We start from the raw sequence: 21,464 nt of genomic DNA, 5'->3' as shown, positions 1-21,464 counted from the left end.
TAAAATGAAGAATGTGATTATGGAAAATCACTATCACTCATTTGGATTGCATTTTTTCCGGGCTCAATTTAAATCCTGGAAAGAACCTTGGATTTCCTGCTCTGTTTTCCACACCTGTTTTGATATTTACTATACTGTGTAAACGTGCTGTATATATTTCTTCCGTATTTGAGTATGATTGCATGTATACTAACAATACACTATTATATTTTCAGTAGTACACTATATGTTCTGCCTTGCACATCCCAAGGGAGAAAAATATATGGCAGATTTGAGAATTAGCTCTCCAAAACCTAAAATGTTGTAATGCTAAAAGAACATCTCAATAATGAGAACAGTTTCTGGGCAGAAAGTCGAAAAAGTGCCATATTAAAAATTATTTTTATATTCATACATGCTTCATGAATGCATGCATTCTAGCATACATCCTTTGCTACAGTGAGGTACCTTATGGTATGTGCATTGTATCAGGCATTGTTTTGTAATTCACAAATGCAACAGTTAGTTTTTCTTTTGTATCTTTATTATGTGCTTACCACTTAAATACATGCATACATCATCCGGCCATGGTCCTAAGTTTCAGAGTGGTGAACTAAAAAATTTAACTTATCCCTCACCAGTATAAACATTGGTATTATTTCATTTGTTTAACTATAAATCCTTAAATTAAAAATCAATAGATTTAATTTATCCATTTAAGTTGCATTGCTTTTACATTTATTAAATTATATATTTTTTATATAGTTGTCTGAGTCATGCATTTAATTTATTTCCATGTAATATTAAATAAAGACAATATGCTTAAAATCAAGTGGATAATATATAATACATATTTTTTAAATTCATAATTAAAACATGTAATGGAATATTACTACCAGTCTTTGTATTTATATCATGCATATTTTGATATACATCAGAATATACCACATTTCATAAAAAAAATTATGTTTGTATGTTCATTGGTTTGTTTTTTTTTTAGTGATTATATGCCATTTAATATTGCTAAATGAATGTTACCCATCTTGAAATTTGATCATTTTTTCATATTTTAAAGGATGTAGCATGGTTTTTGTTGGATAGTAACACCCAAATTTTCTCAAAAACAAGTATTTTGTGTATTAGTACACATATTATTCTTCCAAATTCTATACTAATTTTCCCATTCCCACATTACCTTTTAAAACCAATACAAGATTTTCCTATTATACTCTGTATATTTTCCAGTCCCATACTACCTTCCAAATCCCTAATTGCATTTCCTAATCCCACACTTATCCCAAACTACCATCCCTATCCCATTATTTTTCCATAAGTTCACATGATATGATTACATTACTGTTGTTTTTTGAGGTGGTCATGGTCTTAATTCCCATCCACTATGTACCAATGTTGTTTAAAACTTTTTTTTGTTGATAATTTATAAGTCATTTGTTTTCAGCCACTTTTGTGTATTGTTCAGTAGTAGTTTTTAAATTGTTCATCTGTAAAGAATACATATCAAGTAGAATTTGGTTTACATATGTGTCATACATAAATGCTACTTTTGTTTGTAATGAGCTTGCTATGTTACTGTTAACATTTAAGTATCTATAATGGAAGATTTGAAGGTTGGTTTGTTGATACTATTTCATATATAATACGTATTTATGCAGTCTGTGACAAAATCAAATTTTCTTAAAATCAGTTTGTCAGAACCCAGAAAACAAATCATGTAAGCAATTATATCCAAATATAGATTCAAAACAGATAAACATTTGTATTGTTTCTTTCCCCCTCTGATATTGTGTCATTCCTTATTCTTTTTTACCTTGCTGACTGTTAAATCACTCCTGTCCTTTTTTCTACTGAACCACATAAACCCTCACTCAGTCTGTAAAACACTGTGTTTAGCAGGATAGATAACCTTGCTTCTCTCTTTAATTCTGTTTACCCAGAGCTTTTTCATTGTTTTACCTTTTCTGGCATCACCTATTAGAATTATATTTGATCAAACTATTAAATAGAGGAGGCACTTCCAGCATTACAAAATGCCAACAAATTTAGTTGTAAATTAAAAACAATTTCTCATGATAAGAATTAATTTTTATAGGTTAGCTTTGATATATATCCATCTTATCGTTTATGAATTGCTGTCACTTAGATTTAATTTAGATTGATGGTTGGAAAGTTAAGTGTAGTTAATAAAGATGTTAGATTGCTTAATAGAAGCACAAGTATAATAGATAGGAGAATTTATATAAATTTATATATTTTCTTTCTGTTTAGCTTGAAGATCACGGACCATTTAACGACTTAGAATCATTAGTAAAACGGCCGGCCCATATGGCCGTCTTCATGCACTACCTCATATCCAACAGTGATCCTTCCAGCTTGGTAAGTAACTTTTTTCACCATATTTATAGAGGGTGACCATTCCAGTGTGTCCTAGAAGGTCAGCTGATATTCAGGGGCCCTTTAAATACATGAAATAATGTGATGATGACGATGCTTAGCAAAGTCTTGTTACAAGGCTGCGAAATGCACAGTGAGGGATTAAAACTCGACCTCGAGGTTGGGAAACATAACCGTTCTTGCTGCGCCAAACCACTTCCATTTTTCGCTTCCATTATTCTGAGTAATATTGTCTTGAAAATGGATAATTTATTTCTACTGAGTTATTATTGTTATATTTCACTGAAATATATTGTTTTAAAAAAAATGTTTTCATTATATAATTATATTTAACTCTTTGTGTTTCTAGTTTTTTTACTTAGTAACTGAAAGCTATGGGACAGGCTCATTAAAAGACATGAAGAAATGGTGTTATGAAATCTTCTCAACATTTTTGGCACCAACAGGGGTAAGTAAATGTATTGTTGCTTATTTTTATTTTATTTTTATTTATTTTTTTTATTTATTTATTTTTTTTGTGTTGCTGTGGAAATATATCATGTTTCTTCTCTTCTCTTTCCCCAATTTTGCCTGCCTCCTTTGTATTGTAAAAATGTTTCACATCACCTTTGTTTTATTTTTCTCATTTTTCTGCAGCCATTGCGAATACAAGTAGAAGAAAATGTGGTGCAAAAAATTGGTAAGATTCATAAGCATATTAGTCTCAAGACTACACAAACATAATAGTCACTTTTAAAATTGTTATTGTGAAAATAAAAGGTCATCAATTAAGCATAATTATGATTCTTACCATTATTCTAGCTATTGTAAATATGAATTTGCATTTTCCTATTACTTTAGTTACTTAATCTTCCTATTGGATATTCATGATAAATTGACTTTGTAAAAAAATTGCAATTTTGATACTGTATACTAGGACTGCCTTGTTTTCATTACAAGAATTTGTTTGCTTCAGTTGTTCCCGGCCAACTTTAGGTTTTATCATTGAAACCCCTGATAGAGTTTGCATTCACACTGGCTCTACATTAAACACTAATATTACAATCATAATATTATTGAAACACTACTATTTACCTGAGACAAAGATCATCCAATTTTTAAATACAATTTGTTGCCTTTGAAATCTATATGCCCTATCGTGTAGTGTTTTAGAAAAAAGTTATTTCAGCTTGTCGTTTTAATTATGATGTTTTCTTGTTCTGTTGTCTTACAGAAAGTATATTGTCAAATAGTATGGACAATGAACAAGCTATGAAGAAGGTTTTTGTGGTCGCTCGTGATGTCGCCACAACTGAGATCCGCGATCTTCTTGGAGACTACCGTAGTAAACGCGCACTTGGTCTTGGTTCCATCTTCGGCGACCAGATGCTAAGCAACGAAGACATGGATAAAGCTTCAGAGCTGAGAGTTGTTGAGCAGACACTGATGCCCCATCTGGAGCGATTATCAAAGTTAGTCCTAATTTTGATTTGTGATTTTAATTATTCACAATTTAAAATAAAGAGGTTTAATTATGTAGAATCCAAGTTAAACATTTGGTCTCCACACAACAGAGAATTTCTTACCTTGAAATTTTTAGCTGTCATTTTCATAGTAAAATATTTTTGTTTGCACACCAACACAGATGAGCTTTTATTTTAAGGTTTAATTTTGGTCATACAGTATTAAACTATGGTTAACAGTGATCTAATAAGCATCGCTCTCGATTAACCACCACTTTCGAATACACACAGCACAAAACCTACATTTTGTCTGAACTGCACGGCTTATTAGACATTCTATTTTGAAGAAATGTTGCAACATATGGCGTCAAGTCATAGAATCAAAGTTGGCAATAACATTGATGATGAGATAAATTATTCTAAGAAAAATTACTCCCAAGATTATTATTCATTTGGTTTTGAAAGATTTTGTTAACGTTTATTATGTGTTTCCTTCTCCAGAAATCAAGCAGAAAAGGAAGACAAGAATGTTGCTATGGCAGCAGCCATCAACACATTCATGAAACAAGTTGGAGTGAAGGAGAACAGTCTCCTTGAAAGAGTCCAAAGTTTCGCTGCAAAGGATAAAAGTAAATTAAAAATAGGAAAGAAAGGAAAGTCAAAAGTAAGTCATTAAATACACGAACATGATTTTAAAATTATTTTTATATTTTATATTTATATATTGTTGTTATTAATGTAGGCAAGTATATAAATATAGGCTTAACATCGGCCTTTACAAATATATAACTGAAATATTTTGTGTTACCAAATTACCTGTCTTGTAAATTATTTATAGAAATATATAAATATGAATATATAGACTCTAACTACAAGACTATAATAAAAATATAAATTATCTACAGGCTAACTACAATCTACTTTCAATTTAAATACAATCTGCCTGCCCTATATCTACAATCTAACTACAATTAAAACGAATCCATCTCCGCTGTCTGTCAGCGCTTGGCGGCATGACGACGTCTGCTCATTGTCAGTGGCAGACTGAGCAAAAATTATATGTTGCATTGTGTTCTCCTGTGAAACATGTTGATCGTTATTACAGTGTGTGCCTAACTTTTATGTCTTGTACTATGTATTTGGCCAAATAGATAAACTACTAGTACTAAAAACTGAACCTTGATTTCAGATAACAGTCAAAGGTCATACATTTATTGATTATCACTGTACGGGTCCAGTCTTCTGCCATCACTGTAAAGGATTATTATGGGGAGTAGGCTACCAAGGATTGCAATGTCAAAGTAAGTTTTATTGTGTGTTTCCTGAAAAGTAAAATTAAAGTAATTCATTACATTTTGTTTTTTCATCGGTTACCCTGATATAAATTCCATCATGCACTATGTGTAATATTCTGAATTATGTGGAGTATTACTTTCATTTATTAAATCTGGTGTTTCAAATTATAACACAACTAAATAGATTCTAGTTATTTGATTGGTGGATTTCATATCATGTGATTGGTTATTTACACTATTTTTCACACATCATGGAAATTTAGTTCCATCTGTGCACTTTTTGTTCCATTCATTTTGTCCCATTGCATGTCTCCACCTTATACAATGTTTTATTGGTTGAAAGAAGATGGACTGTTCTATTCTGAAGAAAGGTATATCTAAATTTATTTTTCATAAAATATCAAATGACAAGGATACATTTTAGGTCCGTCTCATTTGAATGGAACAGTCAATCTCATGAAAATATATTTTTCCCCTTGCACTCACAAACATTCATTGTTTGTATACTACTGACTTCCTGCCAGATACCCATTTATACTCTTAGTTAAACTTAATTTACTATATCTAAGGTGATTGGCATTCAATGATTTAAACTTATATTAATTTTATGCTATATTTGCCATTTTATAAGCTTGTTAACAAAATGAAGTTAGTGTTAGTTGAACCCAAATTTATAAACTCTTGGGGTTAAAGACCACTGATGGTTGCAGAGGCTAGAGTCTGGAATTTTCTTTCAAGACAAATTCAGGCTTTATCCTCCACACATGAATTTAAAACAAATCATGAGCATTTTCTCTTAAACGGATACCAGAGCTTTATAAGTTATTAATATTATTATTATGAATTTGTGTTTTTAATGATTTATGTATTCTGAATAAAAAATTTAAAACAATTTAACTATGTATTCTTTTTGTTGGTCATGATATTTAGTTTGTATTCACAATTGGAAGGGTATTGATCTTGTGGTGGTGTTCTTTTTATTGTCGTCATAAGTGGTTTTTGCGTTAAAATCTATCGTAATTTTTCTCACATTAATTTTAGATTGTGAAATGACAATACATAGAACATCCCCATGTGTGGACCAATTAGATAAAGTTTGCAACAAGAAGGATAAGCGGCAATCACTAATGAACATATTATTTATAAAGGGCAATCCTTCAAACAATTCTACTGGCTCAGGTAAAGCTAAGTTCTTGTCAGTTTATTTATTCTTTTGTTAAGCTCTGTCCACACTGACTTTTTGTAACAAATTTGTGTGATATGTCCATGTTACGTTCTGTCCACATTGACAATTTGTGACAAATTTGTGTGATGTGCCCATGTTAAGCTATGTCCACACTATGACTTTTTATGTGACAAATTTGTGTGATATGCCCATGTTAAGCCCTGTCCACATCAAATTTTATGTGAAAAATATGTGTAATGTGTCCATATATGGGCATGATGATGTCATATTACACTCCAAAATAGGCATATCACATTTCTTAGTCACATAAAATCTGATAGTGTAAACAGAGCTTCAGAGCATTATGTCTAGAAATAGTGAGGTGATGATGATGATGGTGATGATGATATTGTTTTATCTGTCAAGTTAGATATCTTTCAAATCTAGTACAGCTAACAACAATTAAATTTTGAAGAAAACTGTTCATTTGAAAGCTTCAAAATAATGTTTTAACTTTCACTAATAATAGAAACAGTTCCATTTTACTTGGTTTGCAGACTTACTACTGTTATTTCTTAAATTTGTTACTAACCATTTAAAAGATCTATGTACAGAATGTATTAATAGTATTTATTTTATTATTTTGTTGATTAGAAAATACATTTTGATTGTTTGGTTAACATATGCAGTGTATCTTGTTGAATGCTTATTAAAAATAATGTTAAGCTACAGAATTTTATTTGACAAAAGTATGGGATATGGTCATGATGACATCACATCATGACCATATATAGGCACATGACTCCTAATTCATATATTGTTGTGATTAGTTTTTGGTATGCTTTCAAGAATATGCACAATATACATTGGAAGAAAACTTAGATAAATGAATACAATTAATTCAAAAATTGTAACATATAAATATGATTTCATCTTATATTCTTTTATAATAATAATATAAATATAATTTATTTACAACAATAATTAATTTACTTAATAATAATATTATTTTATAAGGTGTACATATTCTTCTCAGAGAGCTTTTCCAAGTGTTATATTTATTAGTAATTTATTAATTGTTACGTTGTCTTCATCATTGCACTTATTACTGCAGTGTTTTATCCAGGCGATAGAAATCCACTGAGCCCTGATGAAGTTGAAGGTAAGGTGATAACATCACCATCTCCAACCAACCTAGGCAAGGTGATACCAATGGTGCAGAGGCATGAGGATGCAGAAGTCATGGGTAGGTATTAAGTAGCATTCTCTTCCCATGCTCATGTCGTTTCCTATCAGGCCTACAGTCGTCCTCCCGTAACTAGGGAACTTTTGATTGCACATCGACGGTAGGGCCTTGGAAGTAATGATATTCCTAAAAAGTTGTCTGCGCATGCGAGAATGTTAATTTCTCATCGCATGGATTCTGGGATTCGGCCTGAATTGATGTTGTGCAGGACGGTCACGGATGTGTGAGTCCGTTTCAGTGATACGTCGCTGCATAAATCAAAAGCTCCCGACTTTGAATTGTCTAACCGTATCCTATGATTGATCGTTGGCCACTGTCCAAAGTAAAAGGTGGATTCTCCTATTTACCCATAATGCACTATGCTGTAAGCATTTTAGCTGTATATAATTTTATTTTATTTTATAATTTTATATTGTAAATTTTGTGTTCTTATCTATTTTATTGTAATTTGAACATATTTTTTAATGAAGTTTGCACAGTATATATTAATTGCAATTGTTATTATAATTTTACCACATTTGTTTGGAATTTAAAAGTTGGTTTTTATACCAACTGACATACATTTTTTTTTTTTTTCTGATTGTGTCTTGTAGATGAAATGCATAATCGCAATATTGTTGGGTCTATGATAAATCAGTTTGAAATGAAAGATGACAGTTTGTCAATGCTTGACACGTGCAACGTCATGGATATTCTGAATGAATGTTCCGAGGAAGAGGAAGGGCAGCCAGTCCGTAGATCAAATCTATCTCGGTCAGAAAGTCTTCAGCTTAAGGTAACGTCAACTTTCTATAAACATAAATTTCAAGACATCCGTTTATCGGTGGTGGAGGATGAAACACCTCCTAGTGATAACGTAGTGAATGGAAAAGTACCACCGCTTCTCATGCCCGGGCATGCATCAACCCTCCCATCACTTCCCGGCTATGTCCCACCAAAGTCACCACGATTCGACCAACTGAAGCGCTGGAAGAGCATGAAAACGAAGGTAAATTTCGTTTTGGTCGTGACCATACCAACATCAAATTCAAATAGCATCTGGAATATAAAGCGCATTTTGTTTCAAATTCTAACAAAATATTGCATTGTTTGGTGACATAGTTAACGATACTCCGCTCATCGCATCATCTGGTCTACTCATGTTTGTTGTCCTTTCAACTACATGCTATTCTCAAACATCAATAAAATTGATATATCCCTCTATGATAGCATGGCATATAGAGGGTGCAATTGATAATTATGTAATTCACTAATGGAAAGTTGCTCGAGTACTTGCATGTGTTGTTATCAGGGCTGGAAAAAGTGCACGACCGGTAGTCAGGGACAGTATAAATGTCCAGAGGAATTTCAGGGGGGGAGGGGATAATAAGAATAAACTGTTGGTCTGTGTAGTGTACAGATAACATATGATACTGGAGTTATTTTATCGAGATAATTTTCATGGTTGGAGGCACAAAAAAAAATTTTTCCAGGCCTGGTTGCTCTACTGAAATATTTACAGTATGTTATTGTTCTGTACTCTATCAAACATTCTTGTCTGATATTATTAACATTTATATCATGTACTGTTGCATACATTTTATTTTGTCACAGCTCATAAATGTGCACATTCATTATCATACATACATACCTGTGTTAATTCGACAATATATAGGAATACATACATATAAACATGTAGGTAGATAAAACAGAATATGTGGCAAAGACAAGCCAAACCAGTTACTCCTCGCAAACAAATTTTTAGTTATTAATAATATAGGGTTAAACAGTAAAAAGTTTTAAAAAGGTAAAATAATTATTTGAATCCAACATTTTTGTTATAAGTTGTAGGAGTTTTAACTACAGCTGTTCAAAGGACAGTATTTGAGAAATCAGCCTTCAACGTTTACCATTTTAGAGATTGCTGAGGCAGAAACCATCATCAAATTGTTAAAATATGTTGTTTTAATGTTGAAAAAGGGGAAAATAATAACATAATATGATGTCTAGATATATGAAGTTTAGTTTAGCTCAGTAAAATGGATTTTAAAAATGTTGACATTCCAACATGTTCTGGCCATTATCTCAAAAACACGATTTGCAAGAAGTGACTGGTTGGTATATATTAATAAAATATCAAAGTTTTAAAAAAGAAGGTAGAATATATTTGGAAAAATAATCATATTAACAATATTAATTTCATTATATCTATCCCATCAAGAAAATTCATTCTCTCAGAGAGAGCTAAAGGCAATAACTTAAGTGCAAGATGATATACAAAAGAAGACTTGAAGTAAACAATTAAAATTACTATTTTTTAATTAAAGTATGGATAAATAGTAGACTAGAGTAGTCACTTCATAGAGTGCATACCTCTGCCCTTGCCTAAATACAGTACCAACAATACGCAGACTCTGTATGATGGGCGAAACTGCAGCATACCCTCAATGAAATAATGGAATCGCCCGTTGTATTTAGGGACATTATTTTTCTTGAGTGCTGCAGACTACCCTCAAGAAAATAAGGGAATCGCCCATCGTATTCAGGTACATTATTTTCTTGAATGCTGCCTGAATACGTGGGGCAATTCCATTATTTTCTTTTGTGCTCAAGGGTAACAAAATTTTGAGACCCTGATCTTGTCCTTTGACCTTTTCTTCCGAATATTGAAAGGTGTCTTTCTTTGATTATTATGTACCAATCCACTAAATTTGTGATGACCCATTAATAATAACAATAATAATAATAAATACAATTTATAAAGCGCACATATCCACTAAGATACTGCTCTCAAGGCGCAAGAGGCGGAAACATGAAACAACTAGAAAACATGTAAATTTATCCATGAAATGTCTTAAGCTGAAACCTGTAGGAAGGCAGAAAAAACCAACATCACTGCTTTGTTTACCAGCACTTCGAAGGCTCATTGAGGGCTTGCTGGTTCACAACTCACAAAAGCTCTAATGGTGCTGGTGTCTGTACTATCCTAGCCAATTAAAAAAACTGACAAAAAATAAGCAAATGAAACAGAAATGGTCAGATTACTTGAAAGCCTCAACCATCTGAACCATTCATTCATTAGTTTTTGCGTAGTCTTGCTAACAGACAGCAGTGAACACTTAACTCTTTGGCAGAGGTAACTATAGGCCATTAAGGAATATAAAGTAAGAATAATAACTTATCAAATATTCAAAGTTCATAGTAATTCAACAATTTGTGTTAGGCTGGATCCCTCTGGGCTCTGACAGTGCATTGACAGTGAGCTGCATTCTTAAATATGCATTGACAGGCTCATGTGCATGCATAAATGAAAGGTAGATGACAGACTCAACTAACACCATTTCAATATTCATAAAGAAACTTGAATAAGAAAGTACATTTTAACAGGGCATGTTATATATATGTTAATTGCAGGCAATATAATCTTTTTTATATTTTAAATTGCATTTTAGATTGCTTCTGTTGAATTTTAGAAATGAATATGTAAAAAATTAAGTTTAGCTCAGAAAGAAAAGAAGAAAGTGTGATATGATTATATTTGGGAAGTATCCAATATCCAATGGTCTTCAGAGCCATCTCCCTTGACCCCGTTAAAGACACCAGTCAATTATGGTAACCGTCAATTGCCGAAATTGTACATCTTTGGAGTTATGAGAATGTAATGAGATAGCTCCCAGAACATTTCAGACAGCAGGTGGAAAACTCCTTATATGATCGTTAATATTCCATATGGAATGATATTCCGTGTGCTAAACTCATCTATATGCCTTTATCTAATATTGCCATGAATATTGCATGCATCATATTCACCTATGTTACCTTTGTTATGGTCCATTAAACTCAGGCACTTGATTTTTTTTTTTTTGAATGATGAATAATTTTTATACTGAGCATATACTCATTGCCATTTGCTTTAAAAATGTAGCAACATTCACTTGTCAATCAAGTCTTGTTTGCTTTTCAATTCTTTTCTGAGAGGTTTCAGGGTAGGGTAAAAAATAACTTTTCCTTCTTTTTAACGTAATGAGTTAATCACTTTCGTAAGGGCAATTAGAGTATACATCGCTAATTTATATTATGAAAAAAGATGAGAAAAGATGCAGTGGAAGAACGTTCATAGCATGGAAGAGCTGTTGATGTCAGAAAATTGAGGTTCTCACAGCAGGCTGTTGCAAAGGCAGAATTAGACTAAATATATTCAAGGGTATGACAGTGATCAAGATTTTTGCAGCAGTCAGAAATAGAGCAGAAGAAAACCTAGGCTAACTTTTATCAAGAGAAATTGTAGAACTGTTAAACATCAGAGAGATGAGATGAATGCATCTTCCAGAGATTGGGCAGAGGAATATATAAATGCCAGCTATCATCAAGAGTATGGTGGTAGAGCTGTTGAACATGAGACAGATTAAAATTCTCATAGTAGTTAAAGATAGAGCAGAGGAAGAAGCCCTAGGCTAACTTTCATCAAAAGTATGGTAGAACCGGTAAACATCGGACAGATGAGATGAATGCATTGTCCAGAGGTAAGGCTGAGGAATATATAAATTCCAGCTATCATCAAGAGTATGGTGGTTGAGCTGTTGAACATCAGACAGATTAAGATTCTCATAGCAGTCAAAGATAAAGCAGAGGAAGAGCTAGGCTAACTTTCATTAATGTAATGGTAGAGCTGTTGACATCAGAAAGAATGAAATTCTTATAGCACTCAATGATAAAGCATAAGACCTAGGCCAGCTTTCATCAAGAGTATAGTAGAGCTGTTAAACAACGGAAACATCAAGAAGAGACAGAGCATAGGAAAAATTGGGCTGACTTGAGCTTTTGTACCTCAGATATTGAAAATCTTGACGCACTTAGTGATAAGGCAGCGGAAGACCTACACTAACTTTAATGAAGAGAATAAAAGAGATGTTAAACCTCAGTGAGTTTTAAGCTAGAGACTGAACAGAACAAAATAAATATTAGAAAGAGATTTTTGCAACAATCAAAGAATTGCAAGAAAATAATTATGATCGCCAATTTCATAAGTTGACTCAGTACCTGATAATAATGATGACTGTAGCCTAGTTAACACAACATCCCTACTACTCACCATTGTTGGTCTGCTACATTAAACAAAGTGCCACCATCATTTATGCAGCACTAAAACCTTTAAATATCCACTACTACTACCCAGGGATAATCAGCTCAATTATAGCCAAGAAATTCTTAATAACTTACTTAGTGTCAAGCCTAATTGATGCTACAAACTAAACGTATTTAGAAATCTGATAGTTTAATTGCAAATTAGTCTCAAGTTCCATCTAAGCTTATAGTGCCGTTAAAATTAATTTCATTTTATGAAATATAGCTATGAATATTAAAATGTAATCATTTTATATTAGATGTAGATAATAGTAATAATTATGTGAAAATTAAATAAAAATAATTATAAAATATAAAATATATATATACTCACAAGTAATTTATATAAGGTTGCTTAGTAAATAAAAATTGATACTAAAAATAAAATTTATAAAAGTATGTAGATAGATGATTGTAAAAGATTAGCTGTATTAAATTGAGGATTGATTAGTATATAAACCAAGTTATTCTTTGTTGTTTTGATTTAATCAGCTTCTTTTATTATTCATAATATTAATGAAGGGATTAAAAATGCTCTTGTCTGTATTTATTTATTTATTTACTTATTCATAATGAAGCTAAATTAAATTGACAGGTTTTGCTCAAGTTTGAAGTTAATTTAAATGCTAGTAGACTCAGGATAGCCTTTCAGCTGAAAGTCCCATGGGACGGCTGTGAAACAAACCGTAATCACATACCGTTTGTCAGGGATTAAACGAGCGAGTTTCAACTCTGTTAGTGATATCCTGGTACATATATACTGATCAATTCGACACGAGTTTCTAGGCCTTGCCACGGATGATCAAGTTCTGGAAAACGAGCTTAAACGATGTACAATATCCGCTTACGACGCTGGTCGTCCCTCCTCGAGGTTAGCGAGAAATTTTTATCACTACCCTTATTGGATACTTGGTTGTTGGGTCGTGCTTAAACTCCCGCGGGCCACAAACAGCTAGTCACTAAGAAACAAATAAGCATGATGAAAACATCGCCACCCGTGCTACGTTGGGGCCGAGACCTGAAAGAATTTCTGAGATTTTCCGAGGTATAACTGGAGGATAATTTGGAAACAATTTTTTTTTGCTTGTCGCTAGTTGATTGTCCCGTTTGAACAACGCCACAAGGAGGAATATATTAATTTCTTTGACTACAGGTTTTGGTTTTGGAGAGTTGATTTATTCAGGTATTGTGACGCCTAATTTCTATGCATGATGTGTTTTTCATGCAGTTTTGCTCATCGTGAGTCGCTTGGAACAGTAGATGCTATGGTAAACTGTGTTGGTACATTGTTGTTGGAGATTAGGTGGCTGTAGTTAGTAGTTAATTAGTATTTGTCAGCTTATAGGTAGCTATTATAACAGCTTGCAATAAACACCCATCAACGTTCCTCTGATGAGTTTTGCTACAAAATGAGATTTCATATCCATTTTTGCAGATTTTTAGACATATTTTTTTTCTATTATTATTAGGCAGGCTTGCTTTGTTTATAACACAAACTTAAGCATTAGTTTCAACAAATTTGGATTTCATTGATAGCATTACTTATTAGCTATTGTTTTGGAATTGATAAGAAAAGGCTTATTAATTTTGTAGGTTTTAAATAATTTGATAACTTGTTATCTGCAGGTTAGTCTCATTAATGTAATGTTGATTGATACTTATATTTTATTTCTCATTAATTATTAATATAATAAATAATTTCTGTTAATATCTATTTAATATATTATATAGAAGGTCTGTTTATTGTATTTTAAATGCTTTATAACTTTTTAAAATATGTAAGCTTAAACCCATTAAGGTTATTTTAATTGATATTCATATTTTATTTCTTATAATAACTAATATTACATTAATTAGTATTTAATTTGTATTTTTAAATAATTTGATGATTTAATGTAGATTAGCCTCAGTAATATTAATTGATATTTATATTTTATTTCTCATTAATTATTAATATAATTAATTTATGTTAATACCTATTTGATATATTATATAGAAAGTTTGTTTTTTTTATTATATTTTTAATGCTTTATAACTATTTAATATGTTCATATTTTATTTCTCATAATAAGTATAATTACATTAATTAGTATTTAATTTGTATAGATAATTTGATATTTTAATTTGATTTGATTTGATTTATTTAATATGCTCTTTAAAAAATACAACAGAAACAAATGCACATAAACAAATCAAATCACAAAAGAGCATATCCGATAATATGCATATATGTAATATGTAATATTAATTGATATTTTATTTCTCATTATTAATGTAATAATAATTATTTATTTATTATTATATAGGAAGTTTCTTTACAAATGTATTGTTAATACTTTTAATATGCAAATTAACCTTGTTAAAGGTATGTTAATTGGTATTCATTCTTATTAATTACAATTTTTTTAATTAATATCTGTTGTATAAAATTCTGTTTTTTAATTGAAAGATAAGATACAAGATATAAGATTTTTTCATTTGTGTTTTTTTATTCAAAATATTAATTTCTTTAAATATTGTCCATTTTTTATTCTTTTATTTTAATATCCTTTTTAGCATAAATCTTTTACATATTCATCATTAGAATGTTCAAATTTAAGTACAATTTACAATTTATCAAGAAATACACTATCCAAAATTTATAAAATATATAAATGTAAAATAACTAAATTATTTAATGTAAGAACATATTATGAGGTACAGTGACTTTAAAACACCCCAACCGGCAGTAGGTTATTGACTCTTTGCAAACCGGTGGTCTATTGTGTTTTCCTAGCTGGCATCAGTAAGAATTTAATAAGCTAAAGTACATCATTTAATTAAATAATTTAAATTTTACATAGTTTATTAACCATTATAAAAGGTTTAATAGATCTTTTATAGTATGACACCAATAGTCATAAATTTTCAGCGGTTATGTATAATATAATAATTTGTGTTTAATAATAGTATTATTATCTAATTAAGAATGTATATATTAATTGATTTTTATGTAGTTATTTAGTTTTATTAGAAAAAAAAATAGTAGTATTATATAATCTATATAGGTAGGTTTATAGTATAATACTTTTTTTGGTATGTAATAATTTACACGTTGAAGCATCAGATTTGTTAATGTATTGAGAATTATTGTTGCTAAAAGCATGCCACAAGCCCTACATAACGAGGATAAATAAATCGCAACGTATGCCCATATTTGGTCGCTGCCTATTCGTGAATATGCTATAAATTTGGAAATTGTCACTGGTTGTCCTGTGTCAGACCATCGTACCTTGAACCTGTGCGGTAATAACCGGGGAATCCAAGATGGAGTCCGCAAGGGGCTTATAACAAATCACCAATCGCTCGTATATCATGGTTGTTAGATGATTACTGACGGAAAGGTGATGTGTGTATTCCCCCGTCGTAGGCTTTGTTTCGGAAACAGTCCAGTTTTGGAAAATTGTTGTCTAGTTTTCAAGATCGGTGATGATTTACATTGTCCTACGGCTGTGATTCTATCCGAGTCCTTTGAGGCGAGATGTTAAAGTAATCCATGCATCAATTATTGTGTCTGTTAATGTACTTCATTTGTATTCTGTATGTGCTCATCTTGATTAAGCCAAAGGGATATCCCATTCTTCGTTCCCATAACCATGTATAATCCTGGAATTGGATCAGAGGTTTAGAATTCTTGTTCAGGGGTAAACGGTGAAACTTAATAGTCTTAAAGCACTAGCATTTGCGTATCTGTCAGTGTATTTTAAAGTTCAGTTTTATTATGTCAGTTGTATTTTATCACCTATCAAATCTCAGATACACGCATAAAATTACTGTTAATATCCATAGCGAACTATACATACAATGAAATATAATTTTATGTTTAAGGGACTTAAAGCACTAGATATTTAAAAAAAACAAAAACAAAAAAAACTTAATAATTCAGACAGTTAATTGTTTTTGAAGATTTTCATTGGGTTGTGCACGAAATGTAGCAATAAACTAAATAATTTTAGCTTTTTTTTCGTCAAGTGATTGGTAATAGAGATCATAATAATAATCTAAAAATATTCTTATTTCATATTAAATGTTAATTTGTACCATATAAATGAAAAGAATAATACAAATTTTAAAAAATAGGAATAAAAAAATATAAGAGTATAAATAAAATGATAATAAGAATAAATTATGTATAGAAAGTTTATTGTAATAATGTTCAGCTATCAATTGAAGTTTAATTGGCTTTATATAGCATAAAAGAACATAATAATATTAATAATAGATCCTAAATTTAAGATCCTATCAAATGAAAAAAAATATTTAGTTTCTTTTATTTAATTGAAAGTAACTAAATTGTTTAAGCTCAACAGAAACAGTATGTTTTTTCTTCTTTTTTTTTGTATTTTAAAATGTACTTTTTTTTTTAAATGAATCATTGTTTATCAAATCTTTCCCATCTTAACCTAGATTTACATTCATGTTAATAACCTTTTATCAACAATGTTTTTACCCTGTGCATCTGTCAGTTTGCTGACTCACAAACTCATTGAAAATCCAACACCAAATTTGTACCAAAACAATTGTAACCTCATAAATTACAGACTGGCCGAATGACGTAACTGAGTCTAAATGGTTTTCGTACCTGATTTTGTCGCATGATCAAATGCGTAATTTCTTTCAAACTACCATTTTAATTTCATATTCAAACTCTTGTATGTAATTGTGAGTATACAGACATGAAATTAGTAGAATGAAAACATTTTTAGATCCAATGATTACGAGAACTTGTTTTATTCCTTTTCAAATGCTAAACATTAAAAACACACGCACACACATATAACAAAAAATTAAGGCAGACTGAGTTGGGGCTTGCACAGAGATGAGGTCCATCAACTGAAAACTCCAACCTATTGAAAACTTAAGTTACTATGTTTATGTGTTGATAACTTGATTCTCTTACATTTACTATTATTAAAGTCATTCACATTTTTAAAGTTTTTTTTTTTCCATGAATTTTTGGGCTGCAATGGAGCTTTTTATACATAAATGATGTCATTCCTACTTTACATATACGCTGACTTTGGCTGGTAATCAATTAAAGGATTTTTGTAGTAAAAAGTCTGTAAATCAGTGAAATCGGGGCTGATATATGTGTCTCTTGTGGATTTGATAACTCATTTGATCCTTTTAATGAGATATTAAATGTTTTCGTTGAAAAATTTTTCCAGATTTTTCATGTACAAAATATAAAATAATTAATGAATGTTACTAGGCCTAGAGAATCAGTGTTATTAATATAAAATCCACATATAAACTTATTATCTTAAATTCTAAACCTCATTAAAGTTTTGTCTATACTATCACATTTTTTTGTGACAAATTTTTATTATGTGGCTATATATAGGCATAATTATTTCATAACACACCAAATATGGGCATATCACTTTTATTTCTCACATCAAATTTCATAGTGTTGACAGCTATATGTATTTTTCTCTTTGATCCCATTTCTGCTGGACACATTAAAACATTAAATTAAAACGCTATCATCATAATGATTTCTTTTGAAGATGCATCTTCAATTAGTTTAATCGCATTGTACTTCCATTAGCGTGATATGCTCCATTACTTGCACTATGTTAATTTTTTAATAATTTTAAAAGTTTCAAAAAATTAAACATTCTCAATCATGCATATAGATCACCATAGTGATCTGTTTGGATGCATTTTCAAGAACACATTTACAATTCAATCATCAATCTGAAATTTATATTCAGACAAAAAACATCGTTTTTCCAGGAATAACTTCTCTTTTTTGTCCCCATGGAATTTTAATGCATGTTAAATTATTAATATGTAAGCATTTTCCGTATTTGATTTTCTACATATTACATGCATGGTAAGTACTTATCTGTATGCTAACTTTTTTAGCTCTGTCCAGACAATCACAATAAAAAAAAAGCAAACTGATATATGCCCATATTTAGTCATGATGTGCCTATATATGGTCATGATGTGATGTCATCATGACCATATTTAGGTATGTCATATGTTTTGTCAAAAAAAGTTGATAGTCTGGACAGGGCTGTAGGTTAAGCTGTCTGAGGCAAGCTGAAGTGCCTAGGGCCAAGGCCTGGGCTAGCTCGGCAGAAAAGGGAAGTGGTAAACCTTCAGCCACACCCTCTATTTGACTAATTTGTGACTCGATAAACACAACTAACTCTCCATACCAATTAACTAAAAGATAAATATGCTTAGAGAACATAAATATGTAAGTTCTAACACAGTATATAAATGCTGGGTTCTAACATTATATATTTTCTTTGTGATATGCAAATTATATTATAATGTGATATGAAAAATTATGTGATATTTAAATTTCATGTAAATTTAAAATGTTTATCAAATTCCTCATTTTGACAATGGCTTTTGTTTTAGGGCGAGGAGAAAATCAAAGCCGGTCATGGAAGGCGTTCAAAAAGGTGAGTTTTTGCGTTTTAACGTTTAATCCATAAATGTAATGATGTTATTATGTTAAGATGTTCATTTGACTCATGGAAGCTTTTGACAAGATAGTTTACCAATAAACCATACAAAGTGTATAGTAATACATAATTGACTGATGCACTTTTCACAAAACGCAACTCAACATTTGATACAGAGACAGGTAACTGACATGGTAACAATTGTTGTATTATATATCATGAAGGATACAATAGATGACTAAAACAAACCTCACACATACTTCCAGAAAATACAGTAGAATTCCTCCTTTGACTTCTGTTTAAACTAATTGTTTAAAATTCAGTAGTGTAATTTATATTGTTTTTAGTACTGTACCTCAAGTATTTTGTTTTACTTGTTATTTTGAAATTTTAAGGCAATTTAACAGTATTTCCTATATTTTTGTATGTCTCTTGGATGCACTATACATTTTGTATGAGTGCGACTGCATCAACAGTGGATCCAATAAATTGATTGATTTGGTTTAGTGTAACTAAATGTAAAAACAAATAGATTGGCACGGAGCACTTCAACTTATAAGTTTCAGCTGAAAAAAAAAAAAAACATTTTGATAGTAACACCTAACACTATTCTGAAAACAGAAAATAAACACTAAATTGTGCTATTAAAACATCATTGTATATGCTCTAGAAATTTTGAATGATATCTTATAATAATACTTATGTAATATGTCACTGCAATATGCTATTTCCTACTGAGTTGAGAGATTTAGCAATAAATATTCAAAATGACCTTAAAGAATCATAATGCAGAAAAAAAGTTACAAACCAACTAAGCTCTCTTATGACGTAACAACCAGATGATAAAATGTAGTTGTTAATGTTGTTGTTCTTGATGTTATTGAACTTGTCGTTTTGTGTTGTTGTTGGACAACCAAGGTATACTGCAAGTGATAATCAAGTTAAATATATTTCTGTTAATGTTTCCCTGGCGCGCCCCCTTCCTACTTTTTTTTTTAATTTGGAATTTTTAATTTTATTACTTTATTTGTTTTCATATTTATCTTTTCTTATAAAATCTGAAACAGTTTAATAATTAATATTTTATGAATACTTTATTAGGCCAAAAAAAAATATACTTGTTTAGCGTCACACCCTCAGAATATTTTTTTTTGGGGGGGGGGGGCGGGGGGATTTTTTTTTAGGCCTGGAGATTTCAAAAACTGCATTGGTGCCAAGCCAAATCTTTGACAAAGGCCATAACAGACACTAAATTTTACATAAAAGATTTTTTTGTACAATGTTTATTTTAATAGGCATTGTGGTTCCGTAGGCTAACTGCTGCAGTGCTAGGCTAGGCCAGGTAGGCCTAGCCATACTACTAGGGGTCTAGGCCTAGTTAGGTAGTACTTAGGAGGCCTAAAACATCTGTCAATTGAAGCATAGGTCGTAACCTATTATTTTTCTTCATAGTACTTTATTATTATCATATTCAAAACATTGTTTATTATCTAAAAAGAACTAAATAAAAACATGTACGCCTACTGTACTACCTATCAAATCGTCCGCAATTTCTGTCAACAAGTACATGTGAGGGAATCTATTTTTTTTTTTCTGCAGAAAAAAACACTTGTAATGTTGTTGGCACACTTCACATCTTCCAAAAACGATCTTTTTTCCGCTATATCAGCATTTTTAGTCGATTTTCATGATTTTTTACCAAAAAAAAAAAAGAGAGAGAGAGGCGGCTAGAAAATCAGGGTCGGGTGGTGACGCTAAACAAGTATTTTTTTTTTTTTTTGGCCTTATATTAATATTTTTTCAAATGAATAAATACATAGTTAATTAACATTTTTCTGTTAATGTTTCCCATCCCTTCCTTCCCCCTTTTTTTTATTTGTAATTTTAAATTTATTAATTTATTTGTTTTCATACTTCTGTAAAAATTTAATAATTTTTTTTTTCTAAGTTAAATATTTTATTATATTAATATTTTGTTAGCTATTCTTTTCACCTTAATAAATACAAAAAAAAAGGACTGTGTGTGAATTTGTAAACATAAGAAATCATTTGTTAGAAGTTTGAAATCATATAAAGTGGAAAATTAGTTCATATGAAGATGTACTACTACATAGCATAGAGTGGTACTGTAATGCATTAATAGCTTATCATTTAAAATAGACATAAATATAGATAACACTGTGACTAAAATTTAAGTAAAATTTATTCACAAGCTTTCTCCGCTGGCAATGTTAGCTTCATCAGGTGAGGCATATGATAAACTATTTGAATTTCATTAGTATGAAAAAGAAACGAATTGAAAATGATAATATTAAAAAAAAACAAATATATATTTAGAAAAGTCCAAAACAACAAACA

General features: G+C 30.7%; 1 protein-coding gene across 10 annotated transcripts in view; it reads left to right on the top strand.

Annotated features, from left to right (window-relative positions):
• LOC117118993 (rho guanine nucleotide exchange factor 11-like) overlaps nt 1-21,464 on the top strand; it is a 95,345-nt gene that overhangs the window by 51,747 nt on the left and 22,134 nt on the right. For 9 of the 10 annotated variants that reach the window (XM_033263765.1, XM_033263762.1, XM_033263759.1 and 6 more), the window contains 10 exons: nt 2,266-2,373; nt 2,741-2,839; nt 3,028-3,070; nt 3,605-3,842; nt 4,335-4,497; nt 5,023-5,134; nt 6,170-6,307; nt 7,408-7,539; nt 8,133-8,314; nt 19,060-19,103. In XM_033263765.1, the coding sequence (XP_033119656.1) occupies nt 2,266-2,373; nt 2,741-2,839; nt 3,028-3,070; nt 3,605-3,842; nt 4,335-4,497; nt 5,023-5,134; nt 6,170-6,307; nt 7,408-7,539; nt 8,133-8,314; nt 19,060-19,103 (1,259 nt within the window). The remainder of the gene's footprint in view (nt 1-2,265; nt 2,374-2,740; nt 2,840-3,027; nt 3,071-3,604; nt 3,843-4,334; nt 4,498-5,022; nt 5,135-6,169; nt 6,308-7,407; nt 7,540-8,132; nt 8,315-19,059; nt 19,104-21,464) is intronic. The other variant, XM_033263760.1, reaches the window with a different exon arrangement.

This window comes from Anneissia japonica, unplaced genomic scaffold, assembly GCF_011630105.1.
Source record: "Anneissia japonica isolate Jap-2015-1 unplaced genomic scaffold, ASM1163010v1 scaffold1826_len1998817_cov189, whole genome shotgun sequence".
Taxonomy (NCBI): Eukaryota; Metazoa; Echinodermata; class Crinoidea; order Comatulida; family Comatulidae; genus Anneissia; species Anneissia japonica.
Note: the sequence above shows the minus strand (reverse complement) of the source record. Positions and strands in the feature narration are given on the sequence as shown.